The 26829-nt window shown below is 39.0% G+C and overlaps 1 protein-coding gene across 2 annotated transcripts in view; it reads right to left on the bottom strand.

Annotated features, from left to right (window-relative positions):
- PDZRN4 (PDZ domain containing ring finger 4) overlaps positions 1-26829 on the bottom strand; it is a 258102-nt gene that overhangs the window by 7477 nt on the left and 223796 nt on the right. The window contains exons 6-9 of one of the 2 annotated variants that reach the window (XM_067289951.1): positions 10704-10802; positions 8642-8704; positions 5207-5308; positions 1694-1810 (exon numbers count right to left, since the gene is read on the bottom strand). In XM_067289951.1, the coding sequence (XP_067146052.1) occupies positions 1694-1810; positions 5207-5308; positions 8642-8704; positions 10704-10802 (381 nt within the window). The remainder of the gene's footprint in view (positions 1-1693; positions 1811-5206; positions 5309-8641; positions 8705-10703; positions 10803-26829) is intronic. The other variant, XM_067289952.1, reaches the window with a different exon arrangement.

Below are 26829 nucleotides of genomic sequence, written 5' to 3' on the forward strand. Positions count from 1 at the left end.
TTCAGTGAAAAGCCAGAGTTTCACAAGACCTCAGGAATGGACGTTCACAACTGTGAAGTGATTTCAGAGGCCCAGCATATTGTGTGAGGGACTAAAAGGGAGTTGTAGTTAGATCTGCTCAAGAATTTTCCCCCAAAGTGGGGGTTTCTGTGAAAATATTACTGTGCAAACTAAAATGCTTTGCAAAGAGCAAGTGTTCTCTCTGACAGAAAATATGTTGATGCTCAAGAGAGAATTTCTGCTTAAGAAAATAAAAAAGATGCCACATCTCAGCTCAAAGTAGCAAGCAGTGCAGTAGTTAACACATTTACCTGGGAAACTGAGGTTTGGATCACTGCCTGCAAAAGAGGGTCATAACTGAAAGGCTGCTATAAATTCTGTTGCAAGGTTCACTTCACTTCTGACAGGGGGGCTATTCTACTTTGTGCAAATAATTAAACACTTGTAAAATCAAGGATTTGAAATCTGATCTACCATATTCCAGATAATAGTCTTACTTGCTGAGCCATTCTGTCAGTGTCTCTGTCCCAATGAATATTTAATTTATGCAAAGTGAATAGCTTTAGCAAGAGATATTACAACTGGTCTACAGACCAGTGTCAGGGCATATGATGGGGAGGGGGTAGTGAATGGGCTAGACAGATATTCAGGTCCTAAGCTTGGACAAGGCAGTGCAGGATTTGGACCCAGGTCTCCCAGTAGCCAAATAAGTTTCCTGGTTTCTGGAAGAAGGCTCTCAGTCTCTCTCCCTCTCTTCGCTCCAGAGAAAAATGCCTGTGGCCCTACTTTGGAACTATTCAGATTGGGAAAAGAAAACTTAAGTCACAAATTTCTATGGATGGAAAAATCGTTTCTACGCAGATCCAGATACGCAGAAGCCAGTAGATGAAGTTGGATTCTATTTCCTTGCCTCCACTCAGTGTGCCAGCTGACAGATAATCTGACTGAGGTGTGGATAAGGTCACTTACACCTCCCACAGTAAAGTACAATTGAAGAGATCCATCCCTTGATGTCACTGTATGACTGAGCATGCACATGTATCATTGCCGGAGTCACACCACTTAAAGCACATATGGGCAGGTAAAAGTTAGGATAGCAGCAAACTGAAACTATGCTAAGAGTATGCTTATTTGTCTCCATTAACGACACAGTTGACAAACTCTGTGCTGTCGGTCTAAGAAAAATCCAATTGTATTACTATTCCTCCACCAACACACCTGTTGTTTGTTTTAACATCTCTTCCATCTTGCTTTAAAGTAAGATTGTATGCTCTCTGGTGCAAGGGCTGGCTATACCTTGTGTGTGTACAACAAGAAGTGGCACCTGTCCCAGCTTGGAGCTCTAGATGCAACTCTGATACAATCTATTAAAAATACATAATGACATAAAATATAAACCCAAAACACTTTAGAATTAAAGGAGGCAAGAAATATTATTCTGAGAGCTCAGCAAAAATGAGAAATCTGCACTTCTTGTCTCACAGCTTCCTAAATTGTATGTTAACTTGTCATACTTGGCCTAAACATCTATTGTTCTCCTTTTCCTTACCTACAGCATACTGGCATTCACAGCATTTAAGAGACAAAGTTCTGTCAAAGCCTTTGACTCCATTTTACAGTGTACCATTTCATTCTCTACTAATAAAAATATACCTAGCAAAATTTCAAATGATACATTTAGTAGCAGTCCTACCTGCTCCACCTCATTGGCTGTGTACTGCATTGCTTCATTATGCTGCTCTTCCAACATTTCTAAGTTTAACTCCTCTAAGAATTCATTCCTTTCATCATCCAGCCACCCTTCCTCCAGCTGCAAAGAATACGTTAGTACATTATATTATGTTAGCAAGGATGCATGCTAAAACAGGGTAAACCCAAATGGCAATGCTTGACTAGTTCTTTTTATCATAATGACTCTCGTCAGAATGCGAGGCTGCAGGAGTTCGCTTCTCAGAAAAGAAAAAAAGGATGAAAAAATAGGACTCTTATGCCTTTTATCCTTTCTTGAAACAGTATGACTGATTTTCTCTTTTAATGAAGGAGACTGCACAGCACAGACATTATTTCCTTTCAAAAGGTATGAAAGGCGTAGCGCATAATCCTGAAGCTGTCATGTTCATTACCTCCAAGAGCCCCGGTGCTGAAAGAATTGCGGTGTTACTAATAGGGCCGTGAGACAATTGGGCTCTTTCCTTTAACAACCTCCACCCCGGTGTTGCGCCCGGGTGCCAGAACCTCAATAGAAACCTTATGCTGTATTTCTATCACAGTTTTCATATTGATCTTCCAGGTAAACAAACAAACAGAAAAAGGAGACTGAATGAGGCAGTGACTTGAAGACCAGCTATTTTTGTTCTTTCAGCATGCCTGGGAACAAGTCTCATCTGTTTGTTTTTTCCTAAGAGTAAAATAATGCTTTAACATTTGGTGAACATAGCATTAAAGAAGGACAAGAGGGGACGCTATGTTTTCCTGGCTCCACACTCACTTTAACCCCCTTCACATCTTTCTAAACTGTTAAACAGGCACACTTGGCCTAAAACCCTGTTCTTCCCATTGTGTTCATTGTGCACATGTGTGCACACGGCACACACCCGTTTGTACTTGTAATCCCTTGCCAGATGGTGCGGTGCTGAAAAGGAAAATGTTGGTCTGTGACAGTCCTGGCTACAACTGAAGGGGAAGTACTAGAAAGAAACATTTATTGTTTTGTCACTGGTAAAGGCACCAGTGGAAGAAGGTGTCAAAAAGATGGTAAAGGGTACAAGTCTAAACATTAGACAGTTATGCAAGTCCCAACTATTCAAAAGTACGAACATATCTTCAGGCAGCAAGAGGGATGTAACATGGGCCAACAGCTGCAGTACAAGTACCACTCAATCAAAGCCAACACAGCTCTGGCCCACAGATGCCAAAATGAAAAATTAAACCAAATCAGCAAGTAGTAGTTTGAAGCTACACAAAGAGTGACTGATGCTGTGTGGTACTTTTAACTGAATACTGGTAGGACATCACTCTGAATGTTTCTGTCACAAACTCTGATGTGTTTTTGCCTGTGCCAATTAACTCTTTCCTCTTATAAAGAACATAAGCCTTCCATAGTTTTCCTTGGCAAAGCTAGCTTCCAAGTGCTTGGGATTAGAAGGAAGCTTCTTTTGTTGGCATTTAATTTTTACACTTGTCCTTTAAACCATCTTCTGAAACATCTGGCAGTGGCCACTAGTTTTGTTTACTTGTCTTGTTTGCTTTTTCCCAAGGAAAGGATGAACAGAGTCCTTCTCTAACAGAAATTGCACAGTTGAATTTCCCATATTTGAGGAAATTGCAGGGCTTATCAAATCTGGAGCACAAATGATGAGCCCCACTTGGGTAAATCTGCTTCAATACCTTATTAAAGGGAATTCTTGTGTTATGTTACAGCTTTCAGAATAAAAATATATGGCTTAGTACATATGTACACTATATACACTGAGCGCACATATATACATGTGAATGCACATGCCTGTGCTGTTTGTTTACATATTAAACAGGTTGTACACACCTCCTGTGCTCCGTTTCAAAACTTAATTATACATCAGTATTCACTGTGCAAATAAATGGTCAGAAGTGTTCTTCCACGTTACTGAATGAGTGTGCTCAGCAGTCAATCTTCAAGACTGCAATAGTGCCATTACCATTTTCTATCTAAAAGTAAAAGCCTCCTTAATCCTGCTCCTTTTTACCATCAGAGTCGAAGCAACATAGGTAGCTGAAATCAACTGTTTGAGGACAGCCTGATTTCTGAAATACTATTGCTTTTTCTTCAGTTTTGCATAAATATATTCTCAGAACACATAAATTAAACTAAAAAGACCCACTCAAACACCGAAACACTTTTATACAATGAAAGCAGTGCCCACATGGGAAGCTATAGTGGTAGAGTTAAATAATTCCTTATCTTACATTGATGTAACTTTTTCATGTTGACCAGTCTAAACAAATACAGAGGGTGAACTTTTCCTGGGCATGAATTTTATAAGAGGGTGGTTTTCTGTTCCCTACTGAAAACCAAAATATTTAGCAACAATCCTAAGAATATTATTGAAAAAACTCTTTCAAAACTTCTGCAGCTTTCATAGTCCAATGAGGGCTACAATTTCACAATATAAACAACTGATGCATAGCTTTGTTTTGCTGTATTGCATCACCAGTTCTATGGGAACTGTTTATATTGCTGAAAAACGTAAAGGAAATGAATGCTGAAACTGCGACTCTTGTATAACTCCTGGATTAAAGCAGAGATTCCAAGTGGCACTGAATTACTCTCACTCAATTTAATTTATACAGAGTATGCAGCTACTGAGACTGAGAAATATCAGATCAGTAGCGTGAGAGACAAATGGCAGCATAACCAGCTTTGCTAGAACTGCTGGCAGATGGAGAGAACAGTGACAATATAATGTCTCTTTTGCTTTGCAATGGGTTATAAACAGAATATAAAGGGAAGTACAAACAGTACTCTTCTTTCACTGCTACCTCGCCTTTAGCTTGATGATCAGCCTAACAGCTCCCTCTGCAAAGATATAAAAAATACTTGGCATGACATAATTTTATTTTTAATCCCTTAAAAATATTTTTAAAAGCTTTTAAAAATGCATCTCCCAAGATATGATTTGTAATGTACAATCAGTTTTTTGTGACCACAGTGATTTGAAAACAATTAGATCCAGGTTTGCTGAATGGTACCATAATGAAATTCCTATTATCAATGTGTAAATGAATAGTTTATGTGTCCATTTACAAGTGTATAAGATAAAAAGAGCTGTCACCAATAACCAGCTACAGTTTGATGTAAGCCAATATAAATGACAGAGGTAAGCATGGGAAATTTATCCCCAGAATGAATAAGAATCATCAGGCAAGTAACATGCACTTTTCAAGTTCTACTCCATACTTTGCTAATATCATGTTAGTGCTGTCAGCTGTGTTTGTATATCTGCTTACTCTCTTGGCTGCAAAAGGAATTGCTTAGCTTTGGGCTAACAAGCCCTAGTAATATCATGTTATTTTCTTTGTTGGCTAGAAAGTGGCAAAGCTCTGGAATTATCTTTTTCTTCCTTTTGTCAGGAACTTTAGCATTGCTATCTCTCAGCAGTTCATTACTTAAAGTGACAGTGAATGTACAGTATAACGTGGGTCCTAGTTCAGTGCTTCTATTCAATCTAACCTGCATCTCTGGTCTTGCAACCAGCAACACAATTTTTTTGCATTCATCGCTGGAGAGCAATGCCACTGCCTCTTCCCGATTCTGGACATCTTGGCCATTTATCTAGAAAACAAATGAAAGTGGCACATTAGTTTCTATTTCTACAAAGCAACACACAATAAAGGCCAAATATCAGCTCATTTGTGGTGAATGTATGGACAATGAAACTCACACAACGGGCTCATCTTCAGCCCCTCAGTGGTAAGTGCCTTCACTCAATTATGCGCTTACTGTAAGAGCTGTATCGATTGTTGAAGGATGGCGGACATCAGAGGAAGCAGTTATGTTCATAAATGTCCAACCTGTGCCCTGGTAACATACATCTAGCAACACAATTAACCAGCCCCTGACAGGTGACGTTCATCTTTCTCCGTTCAGAGTAATGGAAGTGTCACTCTGAGATAATAGTGCTGGTGGAAGCAAGACTGGTAATACTACAGCTGAAATCAGTCATACTGTATGCTTGTAGAGAGCCAATTAGATAGCTACGGTATTATCTCTCACCAGGCGATACTTACAGGCCACTGCTTATTGCTGTTCCATTTAATCATTTTATATTTGTGTGTCCAGCTCAGTATCCAGAACCGCAGAACACATATGTATCCCCCTTACAAGGGGATAATCAAAATAAAAGTAGTTCACCAATAAGAACGTGCTTCTCTTGCTATCTTTCTGCAGCTTTGTCACTACATTAAAACAATCACGTTCATGACTACATTGTGACAAACACATTTTGCATTGTCAAAAAATCCTTCTTGAGGGAATCAAATTCCAAACACAAATGATGTTCTCCATATGTATTCAGTTTTGTCCAATTTGCAGCACAAGAACTGGGTTATTCTCACTTTAGCAGCAAAAAATACATGGCCAATTTGAAAATGGATGAGGACAAAACTGGAAGACAGAAGAATCTGACTATTTGGGGGAAAATAAAATATCGCCCAATATTTAGTCTTTTGTAAGGGTTCAATTTCAAAGTAGCAGGAACTTCTCGGTTGAAAAGTACAGAGAAAGCTGTATTTTTTCATGTGTGCGTGGCCTGAAAACCGTGACTCAAAAACACAGCTTTAATTTAGATTAAAGAAAACCCCAGTGTACCATCTAACTGATCATCTAACTGGCAATCAGCAAAATGTTTGCGACACTTCAAAGATTACATGAAGGGATAATTGTGGTCTGTAGGAGACCAGACAACCATCTGGTTAGGCACAGCTGCCCTAAACTGAAATGCAGAGACAAAGCCACAGAGGCCCAGGGGCAGATCTTCAGCTCGTGCAAAACACCCGCAGCCCGAGTGACTGCTCAGGTGATTCACATCCGCTGGGATGGAGAGGTTGTGTGAGGTTAGTGAGAAAGTGAAATGAACAGTTCCAGCCTCAAAAACCTGAGGAAATCTGCTACACTTTCATGAGAAAGACACAAAAGCCCCCCCATAGCCTTAACCAATGCCATCTGCTGCCCAGAGAAAATGTCCCTGCACTCAAGGATCCTGCTTTCTCCAAACCTCCGTGTAATCCCAACATAATGGCAGTGTCACCTTCCATTTCTCTGAATTATCTCATCAATAAGAGTAGATAGAGGGTCAATATGTTTTCAGATATGAAAGTAAACCCCACATAACTCTCTGGGTGTTAACTTTAATGATCAAGCTCATAGCTATCTATCAGTACTGACATTAAAGTAATGCTCTAGTCTACAAAAAACACAAGAGAATTACCTGTGCTTTCTCTCCCCCTTGGAGTCTTTACTCGCAAGTGAAATGAATTTCATTAGAAACTTGAGAATATTTGTCTGAACTCTATTTGGCTCTCCACTTCATCCAGAAATTTTAGAAAGAAAGGAAAGTAGCCAAAAATGAATCTATCATATATTTCCTTACTTTAAAAATGCATAAAAAGTTGGAATGAAAGTTTTTTTTTACTTGGTAAAAAAAAAAAAAATCTGTTTTCTGCCGTTTAAAAGTTAAAATCACCATTATATCTTGTTTGCTTTCTTCAGTGGATTTTTATAAAAAGATGTAGAAGACAGTAAATCAACTTTTCCATTTATAATCATATCCCATAATGTGGCTGCATAACCCCAGGACCCTGCGTCCCACTGAGGGGCTCCCTGCCCTCTCGCAGTAGCTGTGTGTGTTTTGTGTGGGAACACGCTCCATACTGTGAACATTTTCCACATTCTCGACCACACAGAGAATAAAACAGCAGCCCCTGAACGAGCCCTGACATTAAAATGTAACTTATTATTTCCTTCTTGAAATATGGGCCACTTTGGTAAGCCAGCTTGTAGATCCTACTGTGCTCAGGAGATTAGCTAGATTCCCAAAGCTAGTATCAAGGTAAGAAATACAGCTACACCTTCCAGCAAAGACGTTTCCTGCAGAAATGAAAAGACTGGAGGGAAGGAATGGACTGATCTTGCAACATCCAGAAAGTTTGTGTGTCTAAATTAACGAAGAGCAATTACGGAGTTGCTTACTGAAAAGCAGCCTGTCATTACCAGTAGCTATTTCTGGGGATTCAGTGAAAAAAGTCAACATACAAGGGAAATGGACTGGAAAACAGGACTAAAATACGACAATACAGCAAGAAGTTTCCAAATTACTGATTCTGGCAGTAGTTTTGTGATTTTGTCACTGATGCAAAATGTACTACTCACTGCCAGGTCAAAACTGAAATCTACTGTCATTCTAGCAATTTTCCTCTCTTTACAGTTAAACTGCCCTCCTTCCTTCCTCCAGACCTAACAGCTAGCCATCCTCACTTACCAGCACTGTGCTTTATTGCACAAACCTATCTCAGGGCGCTGCAGGGGCAGCTCTTTACCTGACTGGATCAATAGAAACCAAAGGGGAAGAAAAAAGCCAAGATGGTGGATTAGCAAAGAACTCTGAAAAGTGAGATTTTAGTGGCATAGGAAAGAAAATATCAACACAAATCTGATGAACCTCCTCCTTGTGTTCACTCAGGATTGTCCTTTACTAACAGCACATCTTTTGTATGAAAAGCCTCTTGCCAACTATGGCATGAGTGAGTTTTACCCAAATTTATAGAATCAGTGAATCACGAGCAAATTTCTGACACCCACAGCTATGTTTGCAGAGTACCTATTTAGCATTTGACACTGAGAAGAACACAGGAAAAATGAGATTTGCTAATAAATGTGGCAAAGAAAGACGCAGGATATAAGGGCATGAGCCAGAACAAGTTTGTCATTCTCATTTTTCAGTACATGCGCTCTAGCTCCCAGCTATTGTGTTAAAAAACAGACAGACATGGATTTTCTCATCGATCACAGTAACAAAGAGAACTATCTTCCCTCATTAACAATCCACAGAGAAAACAGAACTGCATGTTTGTCTGAAGAAAGAGTTTAAGGAAGTTTCTTGTCACATACTTGCAAAATGCGGTCTCCTTCCCGGATCCGGCCATCTCTGGCAGCAATGCTATTTGGATCAACCTGCATAGGACAATATTCAAGAACTGAATATGGAAAGATCTTTTCTGGAAATGACCACAGCTGCAGAATTTGAAACAGTACCATTCCTTGCTCTATACAGAGACAGTTTATAGCTTTTTTCACAGTCATATGAAATTAGCAGTTCTCTGAATAATCACAGAAGCTTGTTTTAGATAAAAACCTAATGACAGAGAGGGTTGGAAGCATGTGATTTTCAGATTAATATTTTTCTATGCCACCATCAGGCACTAACCTTCAGCTGCCAGAGCACTAAGAATTAACGACAGAATTCCTCTGCCCTGGAAATTCACTATGGACTGAAGTGATTTTGGAGCACCTGATATCTCTATACAAACGGGTCTGTCTTTGGGAAAGAAGCAGGTTTATTTTTCTTTCATCAAAACATTTACTACTAAATGATCGTCTCAGTTATCCATCTGTTATTTCCTCTGGAATTCTGTAGCTCTCAAGGAAATAGAAAAAACAACAAAGGAGTTGCATTATATAGATCACTCACAGATTCTGCATAATGGTTCTGTTGTGAGTCAGTTAATTTTAAGTTAGCTTAACCTAAATAGATGTTTAGGGCTCCATTAACAGTTTATCAAAGTCACTATAGCTCATTCCTGAGAAATGACCTACTGTTCACAGGGCAATTCTATCTATCACCTTTCACTTGATGGTTATCTTAAATCATTTATTTTGCCTCATCATGCCATAAGCTATTTTTTCAAACCAAACATTTGAGTTTAGCATTCGGTTTGCAGGTTACATCCTCTACAGCTGCTAGATATTATTTTCTTCTTGGGCATTGTCATAGAAAAAAATGATTCTGAAGTGCTTAATCAAGTATGAAAGACATTACGTTCACTTAAAAAGGTTTGAGAGATTTTCACTGTGCAAGAAAAGCAGCAAATCTTGGATATAATTTTGGAAGGTATTAAAAGATTCCAGTACTTCCTTTCTTCTCACGAGGTCAAATGGACTTTAATAGCAGTGCTTACACATCTGTTGGAAGAGTTACTCTTGGGTAGTTTATATTAATTCTTTATTCTTGATCTAAAGCTGAGTTTCTCAGATTCTTTGACATTGCTGCTGGCCTGTTATTGAACAATCTTTTTTTCATTCCTGTTTTTATGCAATCTGCTTTATTGAGATGCAGGAAGATTCTCTCTACCATTCACTCTGTCCACGAGCTTAGGATATGGTACAACATGTCACCTGAAGGTGACAGATTGGGAATCCAATTCATCCAGGACAATCACCAGCAAGCTTGAACACTAACGAGTTCTGCCTTCTCCAGAAAAACAACCCTCTTTAAGATGGTTGGAGACTCAAATGCAATTAATGTCCCTGAAAATCTTTTGCACTGATAACATGGAACTGTATAAACACCTTGTGATATATGCTGGATGCTATGTTTTCCTGAGGAAGCCAAGAGAAGCTGAGGGCTCATCCCATCTAAGGACCCAGTATTCTATTTTTTGGCTGACAAAACTATGAAGAGTGTTAGGATAGGTCAGTCTTTCTGACATATTCTCCTTCCAAGCTACTCTCTCCACCTGCCACTCTTTGTGTGCATACCGTAACTGTAACAAAAAATACAACTAATATATAATGATTAGCCATTGTTATGATTAATGAGGCTGCAGCAGCAGGAGAATGCAGCAGGGTGTGGAGTAGGTTTTCTCCTTAAAAATTTTGCCTGATTTCCCACATAAGGGCAGATTTCTTTCAAAATTCAGACCACACTCAGACTCCTTTGTACTTCCCTAACTATGATGTTGTAGTTAAAAGCATTCAGATTAAACAAGCACACTAGTAATAATTATACTACTTGGGCAACATAATTTAAACTGATAATTTAAATGAATTGAAAGTGACACAAGCTGGCTGATGGCCAATGTTTCCGCAGCCTGGGCTCAGAGCACTTGTTCTTATTTTCCCTGTTGTGCTCCTCGCCTCCACCCTGCACCCCTCCCCACCATCCCGTCTTTACCTCGCTGACATAGATCCCTGTGTCTTCCTCATCATCTGTTCTGTAACAGACCGTCAGCCCCAGCTTCTCTTGGCTGCTAATGCGGCACAGCTCCACCTCCTACAAGAAAACACACAGGCTCGCATGATGGCTTTTGTCAAGGTGGAAAAAATTATGTAGCATCATGGAACACCAAGCTGGTGACACTCTCTTGCCCAGCCACTCAGAAGTAACAGTCTTTCCTCAATATGGTAAAATCTCACTACTGTACATCAAGACGCATCTTGGAAATGGTAAAAGTTTGTTGCTGCTGCCTATGCTCAAGAGACAGTATTTTGTGTGCATCTTCATGGGGAAAAAATACACTGTGAATTAAGAAGGAAATACGAATATATTGCAGGTTCAAGCTACATAGAAACAGTTCAGCAAGACCTGCCTAACTCTGAGAAATATGGATGTGCATCGATTTTGCTGGTTTTTTTGCCTTTGGATAATAGAAGCTGACTTACAGTATATTACATAGTCATTTTAGTCCCATCACACCAACTATTGATTCATAGGATAGAGGACAGACTGGCTACATATCAATCAATCCATCACACAAGTGCCACTCTCTTCTAAGAGCAATCTAAGCCATAAAGCAAAAACACAGCCTTCCATTAATAGCATAATTAATTCCCCAGCCAGTTTGGGGCCATAGCTTCAGTGTAGAAGTTGTTAGGTAACAGAAGGATGCTTCAAGGAATCTCCTGCAGAGTTGAACAGCCGTGGCATCCTCCTCAATTGTGAGATGATGCAGAAAACATATTTTTAGTGCCAGATGTCCCAGCAGTGGCATCTCATGAAAAGTGCAAGTTTTAGGGCAGATGGCACAGTGATAACTACTACATACACCCATCTGAGTTAAGTGTCTTTAGGATTTCACAAGGGAATCATTCACAAAAATGCAAAGCTGCACTTGGTTTGAGCGCTGTGAAACCAATAATTGTAATAAATTCTGATGAATCCAGTAACAGAGCTTGTTTGCAAATGTGAAACTTCAGCATGTGTTTAAAAGGAGTCTGCAAGTGACATTTGGAGCTTGACTGCTTCTGCGACTTACGGGCATGCAAGAAAGGAAGAAAAGAGGCACAAGAATCATTTACAATTGACTTTACAGGCTGCAACTCAGGAACTGAACTTGTGGGATAGTGACAGAAGACTTGTGTGTGCCACAGGTCCAGCCCTTTACGCGGACCCGAGCTTCGGCTCCCAGTCTGTGATACAGAGCTTGTTCCTCCCTATCCCCCAGAGAGGTCGTACAGATTAAATCCACAAATGGCCACAGGGCATGCAGCAGCGAGGACTCACTACCGACACCGATGGAGTTGTGGGGACCAGTTGTCAAAACACCACAACTTACTGAGAAAACCTGCGTCTCACATGCACAGTTTAACCAATGAACCCGGTACCATTTTCATTTCAGTTCAACGCATTTCATATAGTGCACTACTATGGCTGGTTTCCCTGCTCCCTCACCAACATACAAATCTACATGGCTTTAATACCTGCGTAAACTGTATAAACTTCTCCCTGGACTTAGGACATTCCATGTTTTAATAAAACACTAAGAAAGTGTAAAAAATACTGTCAAACATGTAATATTATTTAGTTTTTCTTAAATATGACAGGAACTTTAAATAGCTAATTGTGTGGTAAGGGGTGGAATTAGTTACCAGTACATGTGTTATATATCAGGTTTCAAAGAAGAAACACGGAACCATATTTGATTAAGAAAGAGAATTACAGTGACCTGATTTTGGCACTGGGAGTGAAAGTATGTACACTGGAGGGAGGCCTATTCAAAACCCACAATAATTGATGCCTCCAGAGGGAAAGAACACTTGACTAGAACTGTAATATTAGGAAGGAATTACAGTAACAAAACGGCTTCAATTACAGCAGCAAGGTATACTTTTAAGGAATAAAGAAGCTTGTGGTCCCTTGGAGGCCTATAAGGAAGCCTAAATACACCATAAAGGACTGAGACTAGGACCTTTAAATCAAGGCAAATGAGGAGCTATGCACAGGCTGAAATCCATTGACTTTCATTGTCCTGCCGGCAAAGCCTCGGATCTCCCTGCGCTGAGGCTGGACATGGACCCCAAGGACTGCTCTGAACATAATTTCTTCGGTCGGGAATGACCTTGAAGTTCTCGCGGATGATTTGTCTCAAAATGTTTGTTACTGTAAAGCTGTACGAATGTTTCAGGCTGCGAATGAACTGAATGCTCTTGGAGTGCACCGTTTCAATGAGCAGAATAATTTAACTGTTTAGGGCATGAAAGAGTGAAGGAAAATCATAAAGATGCTAGAGGTTCCATCCTGGGAGTCCAAAAGGTTTGCTAAAACCTTGCAGGGAAGTGCCTGGTGTATATTCAGAGACAAATATCCATTGACTGCAATGCACCAGGGCGGCCTGTGCACACCACTGGAGTTGTGTGGCTTTCCTTTCGCGCAGTAACAGAACTGAAGTCTGTACTCAGGAGTCTTGGGACTACTACTCATTTCCTAAATGACTGGGGAGTAGGCTGATGACACTGTGTGTGTGGCTGTGGCCATTTATAAGCTGGAGATACCTACAACTGAGATAATGTTAAAAGAGACTTGCCCAATAAACATTTCATGTTTTTCAGCCTAGACTCAACTAATATCTCTCTCAGTTTTGGGGAGAAGATGAATGATGTCTCTTGGTTTGTATGGAAGTCATTTGAGATTATTGGCTTTTTTACCTACCACCTGTCTGCACTACTAACCTCATGGCATCTTCTTCTTTTACAACAAACATGATATGTTCAGGTAGTATTAAAAAAATCATGGCTATCATAATGTCTCTTGAAAACTGAAAAACATTTTGCATGAAATTTTAAATCATATCTCAGATCAAAAGTCCACAAGCTCTATCTTTAGTTGATGGTTGATAAGCATATCTTAAACAACTTCAACAAAGCAACAGTGATCTGAGACACCAGAGAACCTGGTCCATCATGATAAGAAGTATTTGACATTGCATTCAGTAACAGATGCTTTTTGGTGTTTTCTTCCCTACTGGTCTTTAACAGAAGAAATAGTAAGTTTGGCAGCAGTAATGAATTTGTAAGGATGTGATTTCCTTCTTTGAAATCCCCTTTGATACATACACTTATGCACACACACACACACACACACACACATCTATAGTTGCTTTCTCTTATTTCAAATTTTGGGTTTTCTGCATGTGCATGTGGGGACTGAACTTCCTGTCTTCAAAATTCAGCATTTTAAGAATTTGTGAGAAACAATATTTGGGGATTCATGAAGTGTGCTGACAGACAGATGGTGAAAGGAGAGGGACTGAGGAGAGAGCTCAGGAGATGACAGCCTCCCCCTCTTTTGGGCACTCTGGGGGCAGCCGTCTCTCAACATGAACAGTATTCTGTTGCCAAGTGACAGAAATCAATGCCAAATTGTTAAATCTTTGACTTGCTTCTTCTTTTCTGTGTGTGCACAGAACAATAATTCAGTGCATTGCTATACTGAAGACAAACCTTCAAAGTGTTTTGCCATACATGATTTTTTTTAAAAACACATAGGGAAATCAGCATAAGGACTAGCCTGTCTCGAAAGATGAGGACGCAGATTTCCAAGGTAGCCCGCTTCTTCAGACATGGAAAAGATGGCAAAGAGGTGGAGGTCATGCTCATGAAGGGCTGAAAACTAGTTAAACTGGTTATCCTCTGAAGTGATGGAGCAGTGGTTGTAGCCTCTGGCTCCTGGTTAAAGGCCATCATTCGCTTCAATGATGGAAAACCAGTTTACAGGCTGTCAGCCTCAGGAGACAAGATGACAAAACAAGGAACTGTTACCTCTTTGAGGAGGGAAAGCTAGGTTAATACTGTCATTTCTTTCAAGTGGTAGAGAAGTAGATTATAAATGTCACCAACTGGGCTATTGGCTTTCTAGAATTGATAAAAAGAAGTTAAGGGCTATTAAAGGGGACCCTGTAAAAGTTTGCACCACTTGGTGGTTTTAGGGGATCTTTCTACTAAAAGCTAGATTACAAAGGGTAAAGCTCTTAGTTGGCTAGAAAACAGACCACAAACCCTTCAGTAACTGTCCTCGAACAGTCTTTTGGGGGCAGAAAAAACTCTGAACGCTACACACTGTGCCTCCATAAACTGGAAAACACCACCTAAGAAGGAAGTTGGTAAAGAAGGGTCTCGCCTTACCCAGAAGATGTTGGTACAAGTTATTCATCTGATGACACCTTGCTGGAATAACCACATGAACGAAAGCTTACTTTCCTCCATTTTCCCTTGGCAAATAAGGCAAACAAAAATGTAGAGCCCAGTACAAGTTGGTTGCAATACACAGTAAGCTCACATCATTCTCACTGGCCCAGCTGCAACTCCCCTTCACAGGACAGGAGCTGACAGTAGTCCATAGAGGGGCTTCTGGTGCTCAGAGATGGCTGGCTGGCTCTGAAGCTCCGGATAAACTTGAGACATAGTGCGGGCCTTGCCCAAGAACTGCTGGGGAAGAGCAGATTTGGGGAAACCCTGGCTCTCTCTGCGTGTTTAGGCAGTTTACCTTAATCTCAGAGATTTGCACATTCCAGCATGTAAACCTAACCTGTATTTATGGTAACAGCTATAGGGGCAACTTCGTTAGAGAGAGAAAAGTTAGTTTATCTGATATCTACAGAAGCTGAAGCTGGAACAGAAAAAGGGGGATAATGTTATTTTTGTTGAATTTGACATCCTGTGTTCACAGTAAGAGCAAAGACACTGATGCAATTCTACTGAACTATAACTCTTGGGCTGCTTTAGTGTAATGCAGGTATAAGGAAAATAACACTGCCCCAACTTTAAATGCTTTCGTGTCCAGCTGCTGGACACTCTAATATTGTTTTCTGTTTTGTTTTATGTTCTTTTTCATTTCTATCCACTCTCTATTTACTGGATGTGAAATGTATTTACTGTATAAACAATGAAAGCATTTCAATCAATTAGCTGACATTATTCTACAGTATGACAAGTGGAAACTCTGCATTTGGCTACCTCATATGATGTCCTAGGAGTGGAAGTCTCCTGAGACTACGCTGACAGGAAAACTTGCAGATCTCCTTTACAATTCCTTTGTATAGGAAAGCACAAAGACACGTTTCCAGAAAGTATTAGTTAAGAAACTTAAAAAGAAAAAGTTACCATATCAAATGACAGAGGAAGAACTTGTTGATAGAAGTAACTGGTTGCAAGATTGAGAAATTTTCTGATAAATCACTGGGTGCATTTCAGATGACTGGGAATATGTTTGAGATTCTTCCTCTGACAATCCTCTATACTGAGGAGGAGAACTTTTCCCACCTTCTCAAATTCATGAAATGTTTGAAAAACATTTAATAAAATCTTGTCCTTAAAAACAGCTTTTTTCACAGGTTTCCAGAAAATATTTTCTGTCTCTAAGTCAAATTAAAGCTTTGACCAATCAGAAATTTTTCAACCATTAGCAATTCCTGATGCAAGTTCAAAAATAACTAAAATGCTAAATATAGCATTAAATATTAACAAAGTTGCACAATTTAATTACAAGTCTTAAAACATAAATTTGGAATCTATTCCCTGTTCAACTGCAACTGCTTTGTGTGGTCACATCACATAACATTTTGTGACTTATTTTGCTCATCTATAAAAAGCAGATAATAATGAAAACACCACAAGAGTGGCGTGACAAAGGAATAAATGATTACAGAGTGCTTGAAAGGCACTGTAGAAATATTATAAGTACTCTATGCCCTTATGGTATTCCCTTGCTGTTTTTATAGCAATTGTTGCACACGAGTAAAAGGACCAAGAAAGACTATCAAAATTGTAAAAGCTATTGTGTTCTCTGCACCTGTACAGTATATCAGACTAATGGGTCCCATGAACTCTGGTAACACCATTAGAGGAGGCAGTATAGAATCAAAATACAACATAATATTTGCTCTGAAATGGATGGCATGCAATCATTTCAGCTAACATTTAAGTCCTCATTACAAAGAGAAAATAATCTCACTGACTAGATATAGTAAGATTAAAATACCAGGTTAATTTTGTTCAGTGCTACTCTTCCACACAAATGTGCTATTTTAAAATCTATGATTTATTTCAGGGTTTGTATTTTTGCAACATGGTAACATGGAGGATCCCAAACACATTCTGTTTATAGCACACACAACTAGTTCATCTCTTAGCATTGATCAGCATCCACCTTAACCCATTTAAGTCCATCACCTTTGGAGGAAAAGAATGTCAACTCTTCATGTAAATTATACATCAGTATAGCCTGGCCTGTAAAACCAAAATGCTGTACTCTCTCCCCTCTCTCCTTTGAACAATTCTTCTGAATGCGAAAAATGAAAGAAAAGGGCAACTTTTGGTATTTACAAGTATGCAATCTCCAGATTTTAAATTAGGAGCTAACTCAGCAGTACTTTTAGACCTTTTAGAAAAAGAGGTCACTGAAGGCTAGGGGAGAAGGGTTCCGACTTCACTGGAAGAAAGATAAAAAGCTGCCAGTCTGAAGAAACCCTTGTGTGGTGACACAAATGATGCAATTCAGATATACTTTACTTTCACCAAAAAAAAAAAATGAAAAGGGTACATGTAGGCTCAAATCTCTAAGATGGCTGACAAATTCCAATGAAAAAGTCTGCAAAAATATAAAGATTTCTGAAGCAAAAGAAATCAGAGAGAGACAGTATTTGGAGGTCTCTTTGCATTCAGCTATTTTTCTATACCATGGAGTGATTATTGGATCAAAATGAGATTATAAACTGTTACCAGTTGCTACTACTGCAACATCAGGAAAAAATACAGAAAACACAAAAAATAAAATGTTATTTTCATAGCCACCCAGAACAATCCAGTTATCAGCGAATTACTGCCCATTACTAAATTGCAGTAAGCAAGGTGCACATATTCTGAAACAACTCCAGGTGTGGAGTGAAACACCTTTATTTTCTACTCCTTTACAGATCACTATGAGGCAGAGCTCCAAATGGTTTACACAATTTACCTCATAGCTGGGATGACCTAGGAGTTTGCAAATGCTAAAATACCAGGGTTTAGCTTACAGATTTTATGATTATGTCCTTGTTTTCCTCAGTTCTTTCACAAGTACTTGTAAAGTGATATCTTCGTATAGGTTAATTGTTTTGAGTTGTAACGTCAATTGTAGTTTCAGAAGAAATTGAGGTTTACTGAATGCAATGAATAGGCCCAATATCTGGTGATTCAATGTGAAGGAATGTAATCGTTGCAATAAATTTTAACAAAAAGAAAAAAAACATTATAATAAAGCAAAATAAATAAAAAAGTAGTTATTTTTATTTTTGATTTTCCTTTTTACCTGCAGTAATATCTGAGAAGCTGTTTTAATATCCATCTCACTAATGGCGTAATTGACAGAATGATTAAATGAATGGATGAAACAGAAAAAGGCCAAGAAGAGAGTGCTTACAGAACAGCTTAATGAAGAATTAACTAAGAAAGTGCATTAAGGTCTCACTTATTTTAATATACTATTTGTACTTAAAAAAACTCTCAACCCTTCACCCATCTGACTTAGTGTCACTCTTCTGAGGCATCAAATAAAAGTGTAGAGGGACTAGATGGACTACACCCATCTTAAAATTAAGGTTCATCCTTTAGTATCTTTCTGAAACAGCATCTATATGGGTGAGGTCAACTTCTAATTTATATGCGTAGCTGAGTTTTGGCTGCTCTTCAAACTTTCAGTCAGAGTTACCATAACAAGGTTGTCCTAACAAACTCAGCTTAATTTTATCAGCTTCCTGTTAGTGGTTTCAATAAACCGTGGGAATCAAGCAAAACTCTCCCTCAGCCTCATAATTTCATTTAGTAACCCTGTCTCTGCTGTTCCTGCCTCGTCATCGGGAATGCCATGAGCGCCCGGGTCCTTGTCGGGCAGAGCGTCAAACGGCAGAGCATCCTGGCAGCATCCCACTAGTCACATTCTCATCCGTCTTGTCTTTCCCCACATGACTGGGTGCATATACCTGTTCCAGACTGCCAAATCACCAGTCATTTAGGTTGTTACTTTCTGTAATATTTCATCTTCACAATCCCTCACACCATTAGCAAGTAATTCTGTTCATAAAACCAAAATAAGACAAACGGAACCAGAGCTAGCCCTTCACTCTTCTTACAGGCAGACAGTCCAATCTAATGAAGTCTTTAGGAGGGTGAAGAGCTAATGGTGTAGCTTCTGAAAGGAAGAATTTATCTCAAAGTCAGAAGTGATAAAAATGGTATTACATGTTACACAAAAACATATGTTGCAAATGAGTGTGGGTGTAAAGCAGAGGAAAGAGTAGCCTGGGTTTAAAGCAAAAAGCATCAGCAGTAGAGTAAATGGTGTTCTTTAGACTTCGTTTTACAAACCCATTTATTTCACTTCTGAATTTTCTTCATGCAGGAGGAGATGTGACTGTCACGTACAAATGATCAGGGCACAGATAAAAGGTAAGACTACACATTTAAAACAGAAGCTTGACATTTCAAACAAGTATCACATTTCACCTTTTCCAAACCATGTTTCCACTCTCTTGGCTAGACAGAGCCTTTGTTTATCAGCAAGGTCTGTAACAATGGCCAGAAGTAATTTGATGAAATTTAAAACAGAGATGTGTGAGTCTTAGTATCAGTAGAAATCATCTCAACAGTCCATTTTGAATGTGATGCATTTCTCTTTTTATGGGCTATGTATCCCTGTGCAGATGAAGAAAGTTTGTGGTGCCTTCAATGAACATTTAACAAAGTCATTTCATTTTAAGGTACATATGTTTTATTCAGGTTTGGGGGATGTTAGCTATTTAATTGGTTACTTGTATGCATATGTGGAGGGGAGGGAGTGTGTGTATGTTTATATATATGTATCTTCCAGGTGTGTGTATGCACATATGTAAGTAGGTGCCAGATAGGCACCTTGTAGAATAGTCTCCCTAGGCAATCATTAAACAATCCACTTAAGAGCATGATTGCACAAACTCTTAAAAATATGGAGAGATAGGGAATATACCTATAGTGAGAAAGAAAAAGTGTTAGATGACCCTACAGTTTACAGGACCAGAGCAGGTGACATATACAGCCATCTCTGAGTTCTACTTTTTAATGACAAACCACAAAGAAGACTAATTATTTATTCATAACTGCAATAACAGAAGTGGCAAAAGGAAAGAGGAATTTTCATTTTGCTGGAAAAGCTCATCTGTTATCAGCTAGATCAGTCAAACAAAAAACCCTTCCCTAACGTCACCTCCATGATAACTGTGTGTTTAGGGTGGGCTACTGTAAAGAAAGAGCTCAGAGGACAGATTATATAGAGGAAATGCCTATGACTGCAGCTTTCTTAGTGCAATAAAAAAATTAGTCCAATAAAAAAAGATTCCACTCTGGGATTCCAGAGTGAAGGCAAGTTATGCAGCAGAAAAACAAAGGTCTCATAGATCTAAGAACTATCATAATGCCATCAAGACTTATGTTCTCTTACTAAAAGGATTTTGCAGAAGATATGTTAACGTCTGTGTAGGATACGTAGCAAAAGTACTCAGTGTGAAGTGTTGTGTAATGAAACTGCCCTCCACTTCACAGGTCGCTGCAGCGTTCTATTGTATTCTTTCCCCAAAGAATAAACTTATATTTAAAAGTTTTTGGTGAATTTAATTTACAAACACTGGTCCTTTCCACTGGGGAAAAAAAAAGAAAGCTTCAATCCGAAAAACAGAGCTCTGAACTCATCATGTACCTTCACATGGAAAGTAATGAGCATCACAGGATTTTAGCAGTTTGTATTTCAGTTTTAGAACCCATTCTGTTAAATTCCTATAGAGAATTGGTCAAGTTCAAGATCTCTCTTTTAAAGCATTCATTCCTCAGTTGTGAAAATAACATAATGAAATAAGTATTCTTTTTCCTCTCTAAGACTCCCAGCATGCTCTGTTAGGCAGATTTTACATAGACAGGCACATCCACAGTGTACTTGGAGGCTATTTGGATGGAAATAGAAAAGCTATGGAGCAAGACAGAGCTAGCCTAGATGTAAACAAGCTGGAACTGCTGGCAGCTGTGCTGTTACAAATAAAATTGCATTCCCCACTGTCTTCTCACTTATCAATTTTGACAGAAGACTGTCCTGACTCCTCATAAACAGCATCGAAAAGGACAAATCACATTGGGTGTCAGATTTGCCAGAATGGATTTGGTTGGTAGCTTACCACAAAGAAACAGGGTTATCTCCATTCCACATGGTGGGGAAAAACAAAGCTCTGTCCAAGGGGTGGGGGCTCTACCTTATAGGATAAAGTCTCATTTAATCCTCATTTTTTAAAGTCTGGTTTAGATTTGAGAATCTCTGGTGCAAGACTTGTTTACATCAAAGCAGAAAGGAAAAATATCAGCAAGTATTTCTCAAATGCATCATCCAAAAGCAAATACAATAGAATGAGAAATACTTAAAAATAAAACCACTTTCCTGCTGATGCCTGCTCTATAGCTACTTTTAGAGCCACATGCTGCTTTGTGTTCAGATAAAGAATGCTCTGGGACAGCAGGATACTGAAGAAAATGACATCAGTGTTTTAAAAAAAAACACCCAAAACATAATAGCAGGAGAAACAGAACTAGTATGCTGGCATCCAGATACCTGTTAATAAAACATCATCTTGCAATTTTGGGAGCAGAATTTGGCCCTGTAGCTGATGAACCATTTGATAATAAATAAGCGTCAATGGATATGGGACTTCATGCTCTCCCTGCAGCTCTGGAGGGTTAATCTTTGGTGCATACTCTATTCTAATGTAGGAAAATCAAGCAGTGGAGTAACTTAAGGAACGGCAGATCTGCCAGCGCAGATTCAGCACAGCCTGATGTCTGATGATCCGTAGTAGTCTGATGTCCACAAGCAGGAGGAGGAACCCACCTAAGCATCAGCTGAGATGCCCGACGGCTGAGGGACTGGGGCGGATAACAGTCGCTGAGCAGATGGGGGGAATGGGCTGGGCTCATTGAACTACAGAGCTGCAGTACAAACGTGAGAGCTGCTTTTGAGAAACCTTTGATCACTGCACTATGCACAAACTTAGCGTTGCAGTGGGAGAAAGGGTCTAAGCATATAAGGAAGAGAGAAACACAACTTTTAATTTTGTGGGCCTCGCAGGCTTGGTGTGGCCTTTCTAACTGGCTTTTAAAGTATATTTTAAGCCTTGAGCTTAAAGACACATGGAGGACTTTACAGGGAGTGTCTGTCATAAGAAAGTCAAAGAGAAAAAAAAAATTCTTTACAGATTACAGACTCCCTGGCTGAAAAGGCTCAACAGCTGTCAGTATATCCTCTAGCAAGTCACAAACATCCACTCAAACTTGAGTTTACCCCTTCAGCTAACATGAATGATATGAAATTTTCCAATCCTTGTCAAAAGGAAAAATCCAAAAATCCACTCTTATGGGAAGCATTCAACATGAGGTACCCTAAACTCACTAATAAAAATAAAAAAAATGCTCCTGTTATTGGGATGATCACATCTACTGGAAAGTAGAATGTCCTCAGCATATTTATTATTTCAAACAAGCCTTCCCATCACCAAGACAGCTTATTTTAACCTCTTCCCTAAAATGTTGCCTCTACCTATTCTCATTCCATTATTCCATGGTCTTACTTCTCTCCCTAACTCTTCTGCCTCCCCATTCATTCTCTTTGTTTCTGTTCTTTTCCCATGGTAAAGTACCAATGCCAACTTTTTAGAAATATTTTATTATGTATATATCTTTTATCTGTTATGTATATATATTTTCACCTGCTTGAGTACCAACACCCCTTTTTGGTATGTTCTGCACTTGAGAAGATCATGCCTTCCTGATTTCTGAACAGAGAGATTCATGATAAACTGCTTACATACAACATCTCTCAGCAGTTAGCTTTTGTCCTCACTTTCAGTCAATGGATATGTAGATTCATGATAAACTGCTTATATACAGCATTTCTCAGCAGTCAGCTTTTGTCCTCACTTTCAGTCAATGGATATGTGAAGTTAAAAGGATATGAGAAGAGTTTAAAGTATAATTAACAAGCTGAAGATATGCAGCTACAGGTTTCCTTTTCACTAATCTTAATTCTACATTTTCACTTTCTTCTCCTTGAACAAGATGGATGAGAGTAGTACAAGATGAGATGGAAACTGTGTCTCATGGTAAACTGAGATAAGCAGACTGGAATAGTAACTATTTCACTGTGGAGTGTATGTGAATATACCAAATTTTGTCATACTGGCTCACTGCCTCTGTATCCCAAAGCAGTCCTCTGTTTCTGGGCAGAGTTGATTTTCAAATGGGCTTTCAAACAATTTTGACAAAAATAAAAGAAACAGATTTATTACTACATGTATTTGCAGAAGAAACTTCTGATTTTTCATTAAAGCTCCTATCCTGCCCTCCATATTGAAATTCTTTGGCTTTCAACATTGAAAATAAGAGATGCAGCTAAGGAATCACTAGTCTGAATCATGTAAGCTGGAAAAAAAACAAATTCAAATTTTGCCAGCCAAAATTTTTCATTTGGGGTCTTCCTAGAATTTGGTCCCCACTCTGTCTCCTAATGAAAATAGTTTGACATAAAATGTTACAACAGAACTTCTTTTGGTTGCCAGACAGGAATACAGCCCTCCACATCTGGCTAGAAGTCTATGAACTAATTTGGGGGCTGGAGAACACATCCTGTGAGGATAGGCTGTGAGAACTGAGTTTGTTTAGCCTTTAGAAGAGCAGGGGCTTCTTAAGAAGAAGATCTCATTGTTGCCTTCAACTGTCTAGTGGTAGAATCCAGAGAAGACAGAGCCAGACTCTTTTGCACAGCAACAGCCACAAGGACAATGTATGCAAGCTGCAACTCAGGATATTCTGATCAGATATAAGGTAAATGCTTTTTACCATGAGGGTAGGCAAAACACTGGAAGGTGTTGCCCAGAGAGGTTGTGGAGTCTTCACTTTTAGAGATATTCAAATCTCAAATGGACAGCCCTGAGCGAGGGGTTTGGACTAGGTGGCCTCCACAGGTACCTTCTCATGAAAGTACTCCATAATTCTATGGCCTCTTGGCTACACATCAGCTATATAATCAATAGCCACTTCTTTGTCCCCTCCAGGATAGGCTCTCTCTGCAATTTCTGGACTTGGCTTAAACGGTGATATTTAAGAGCAACTTGAAAAATTTAGTGGTGATGTCTCCAGAAAGGAATGGGACAACACATGACATCAATGCTGAAATCTTTGCACCGACTTCTTTTTCATTTCTGTTTGCCATTCAGTGCATTGGAGATTAAAGTCTGGAAGAGATACAAGGCCTGCAAAAGCTCTTTGCACTTGGAACACAGCCTCTGCACTTCAGATTGGCAGATATATCCCCCTCCTTCCATGAATGGCCCCTTTGATTCATGTATGGACCTTCTCAGGAGAAGACCCCAGTGTTTTGAATTTTCCTGACTGTAATGGTGTAAAAGCATTTGAATTCGATAAGCTTCAAGGGGTAGAGAAAAACCTGTTGAAAATAAGGATTATGATAAGATCAAAAACTTCAAGCCCTGGACGGATAGCTCATCCCCTTCCAAGAAACACATATGCAGCAGCTGTTTCTAAACCTGATTCCCAAGTCTCCTATGTTTATTAAAGAGCCCCTTTATAGCTCAGAGCTCCTGCTAAACTGCAGCAGGTGCCTTTTCCTAGTTGATGAACTTTAGATCCACAAAGTCCAGAGGTTTATGTGGTTGCCACAGCTCCAGGTCAAATCAACTAAGAACCAACTTGGCATAATTAGCTTTCACTTTTTATGATCAGTTTCACTTACAGCAGGTAAAGTCATACTTTATTTTTGTTGTATTTCAAAATGTTACTGCCCAGCACTTTCCTTTGTAAACATCATTATCACTATTACCTGCCTGCTCCGGGCCTTCAACGTGTCAGAAGATTTATATGCCTCATCAGCACTTTCTAAACACCCAGACAGCCAATCGAAATGGGGAGGCATAACAGATGTGCCAACATCTGCTCCAGCAAACATTTATCTGGACAGCAGAACATGTAGCTGTAGATTCAAACCCCTAACCAGTTACAACTCCACACATTTGGGCAGCCTTGATCTACAACTGTGCAAAGGCTATTTTGGAATATTAATTAAGATCAAGTTGAAAACATAATTTTTCAGTTTTAGACAGCTGTGAGAAATATACTTTCCTGTACTTCAGTTTATGCCTTTCTGACACAGCAAATGCAAATACAATGAAAAGGATAAATTTAAAACTGAACTTATAAGATCAGAAAATCTTAGAAAGCACTAAGCTAAAATTCTACCTCATCCATGTTCTTGTTTACTCTGAGATATATACATATTAAAATATGAATAGCTAAAATACGCAAATTGTAATCACATACATGTGCCTATAAAATCAAGCACATGAAGCGATCGGCACTGATTTTTAAAGCACATTTTTATCTCCCTGGCACCAAAGTGAGGTCTATGGGCACCATATCCATGCTGAGTTTCAGCTGTTGAAACTTCTGTCACACACGGAACTGTCCCCCACCCCCAAACACATACTAGCATAGAGGGATGAAATCATGAGATGAAATACAAAGCAAACTGATCATCTGCTTTTCTGATGCACAATACAGTTTCACCTGTACTCCTGCTCACCAAACCATGCCCTCCAGGAACGACTATAACATTCTCTTTGAAGAGCTGCCTCATTAAATAAAAAAGCAAATTTCCAGAAAAAAGACCTCCCCTGCTTTTTTGATTTCTCCTCTGAAGGCCCCGCATGCATAATACTGAAACCCTGTTTAAAGTCCATTTTCTTGTAAAAGGTTCCCATCTTGCTAGGGGGACTTGGTCCTTGCCTCTTCCACTCTTGAAGTCCCCAATATACTAAGCTTTAAAACACTGACATTATAATAAGTTGTTTTACATGACTTAGGTTATTTCTAAAAGAATAAGTGAAAGTAACTATTTTCTCCCATCTTACATCTGTATAGCATACATCTGTATGTTCTATGACTCTAAGACATATTACATGAACTTTCAAGCAGCAAGCATATGAAAAATAGCATTAATAAAAGCCTTAGAAACATTTTTAGAATAGTTTCACTGTAAAGCATATATGGAAGTGTGGTATATGGTATAAAAACTGTCTAAACAAAACACTTCTCCAAAACAGAAGATTTATAATCCACAGATTACCATAAATATGAAAATATTGCAAGCACCTTGCTCTTACTTTGCTGAGTGAAAAACACACACCATATGTTGTAATGTTGCCCAACAATAAAGTGCTGCTGAACTAAACTCACTTTTCTTCATTTTCTTGGGAAAACATAAGCTCTGACAACACAAAAGAATTTTTATTAGCTTTCAGGTGAAGTGAGAAGTAACCTTGTGTTTGTTTTATGAAATCATGAAACAAAATGAATATCACTGACTTGATATATTTTCCTCCTGGTTTAAAACACAATAAATGGTAATAACTTTGATAAATTTGCCCATGTGAGTTTTGTGTCTTTTTCACCCTGCTCTTGCATGATGCTCTGCAGTTGGGGGCACAATTCAAGTCAGTAAATTGGGATATTCATTACCTATGGGAGGGCAGATGACAGCAACTTCATCTGCATTGAAAGCACAATTTTGTGATGAGATGTACTAATACATTCAAAATTAACAAACAAGTATGGCAGAAACTAACCTGACAACTTCTTCCATCCAAATGATCCAATGACTATCAAGGAAGAAGGATGATTCAATGGCTAAGAAAAAAAGGAGCATTACAAGTAAAGACTCCTGGGTTTTACTACCAGTTTTGTCACTGACTGACTTGGCAAGTCACTCAGTATGACTGTCCTTAGTCCACCTGCTTATGAATAATATTACTGTAACAATTCAGGATGTAGTACTACTGAAGTACCTCAGTGGAGTGGAGGGAAGTTTAGTTAACTTGTACTTGAAAAGTGACTTTGCGATTCTTAAAAGACAGGTGATAAAATAAAAGGATTGCTCTTTTGTTACCACTATTTTGCTCATTTGCAAC

The sequence above is a fragment of the Apteryx mantelli genome, chromosome 1 (assembly GCF_036417845.1).
Source record: "Apteryx mantelli isolate bAptMan1 chromosome 1, bAptMan1.hap1, whole genome shotgun sequence".
NCBI lineage: Eukaryota > Metazoa > Chordata > Aves > Apterygiformes > Apterygidae > Apteryx > Apteryx mantelli.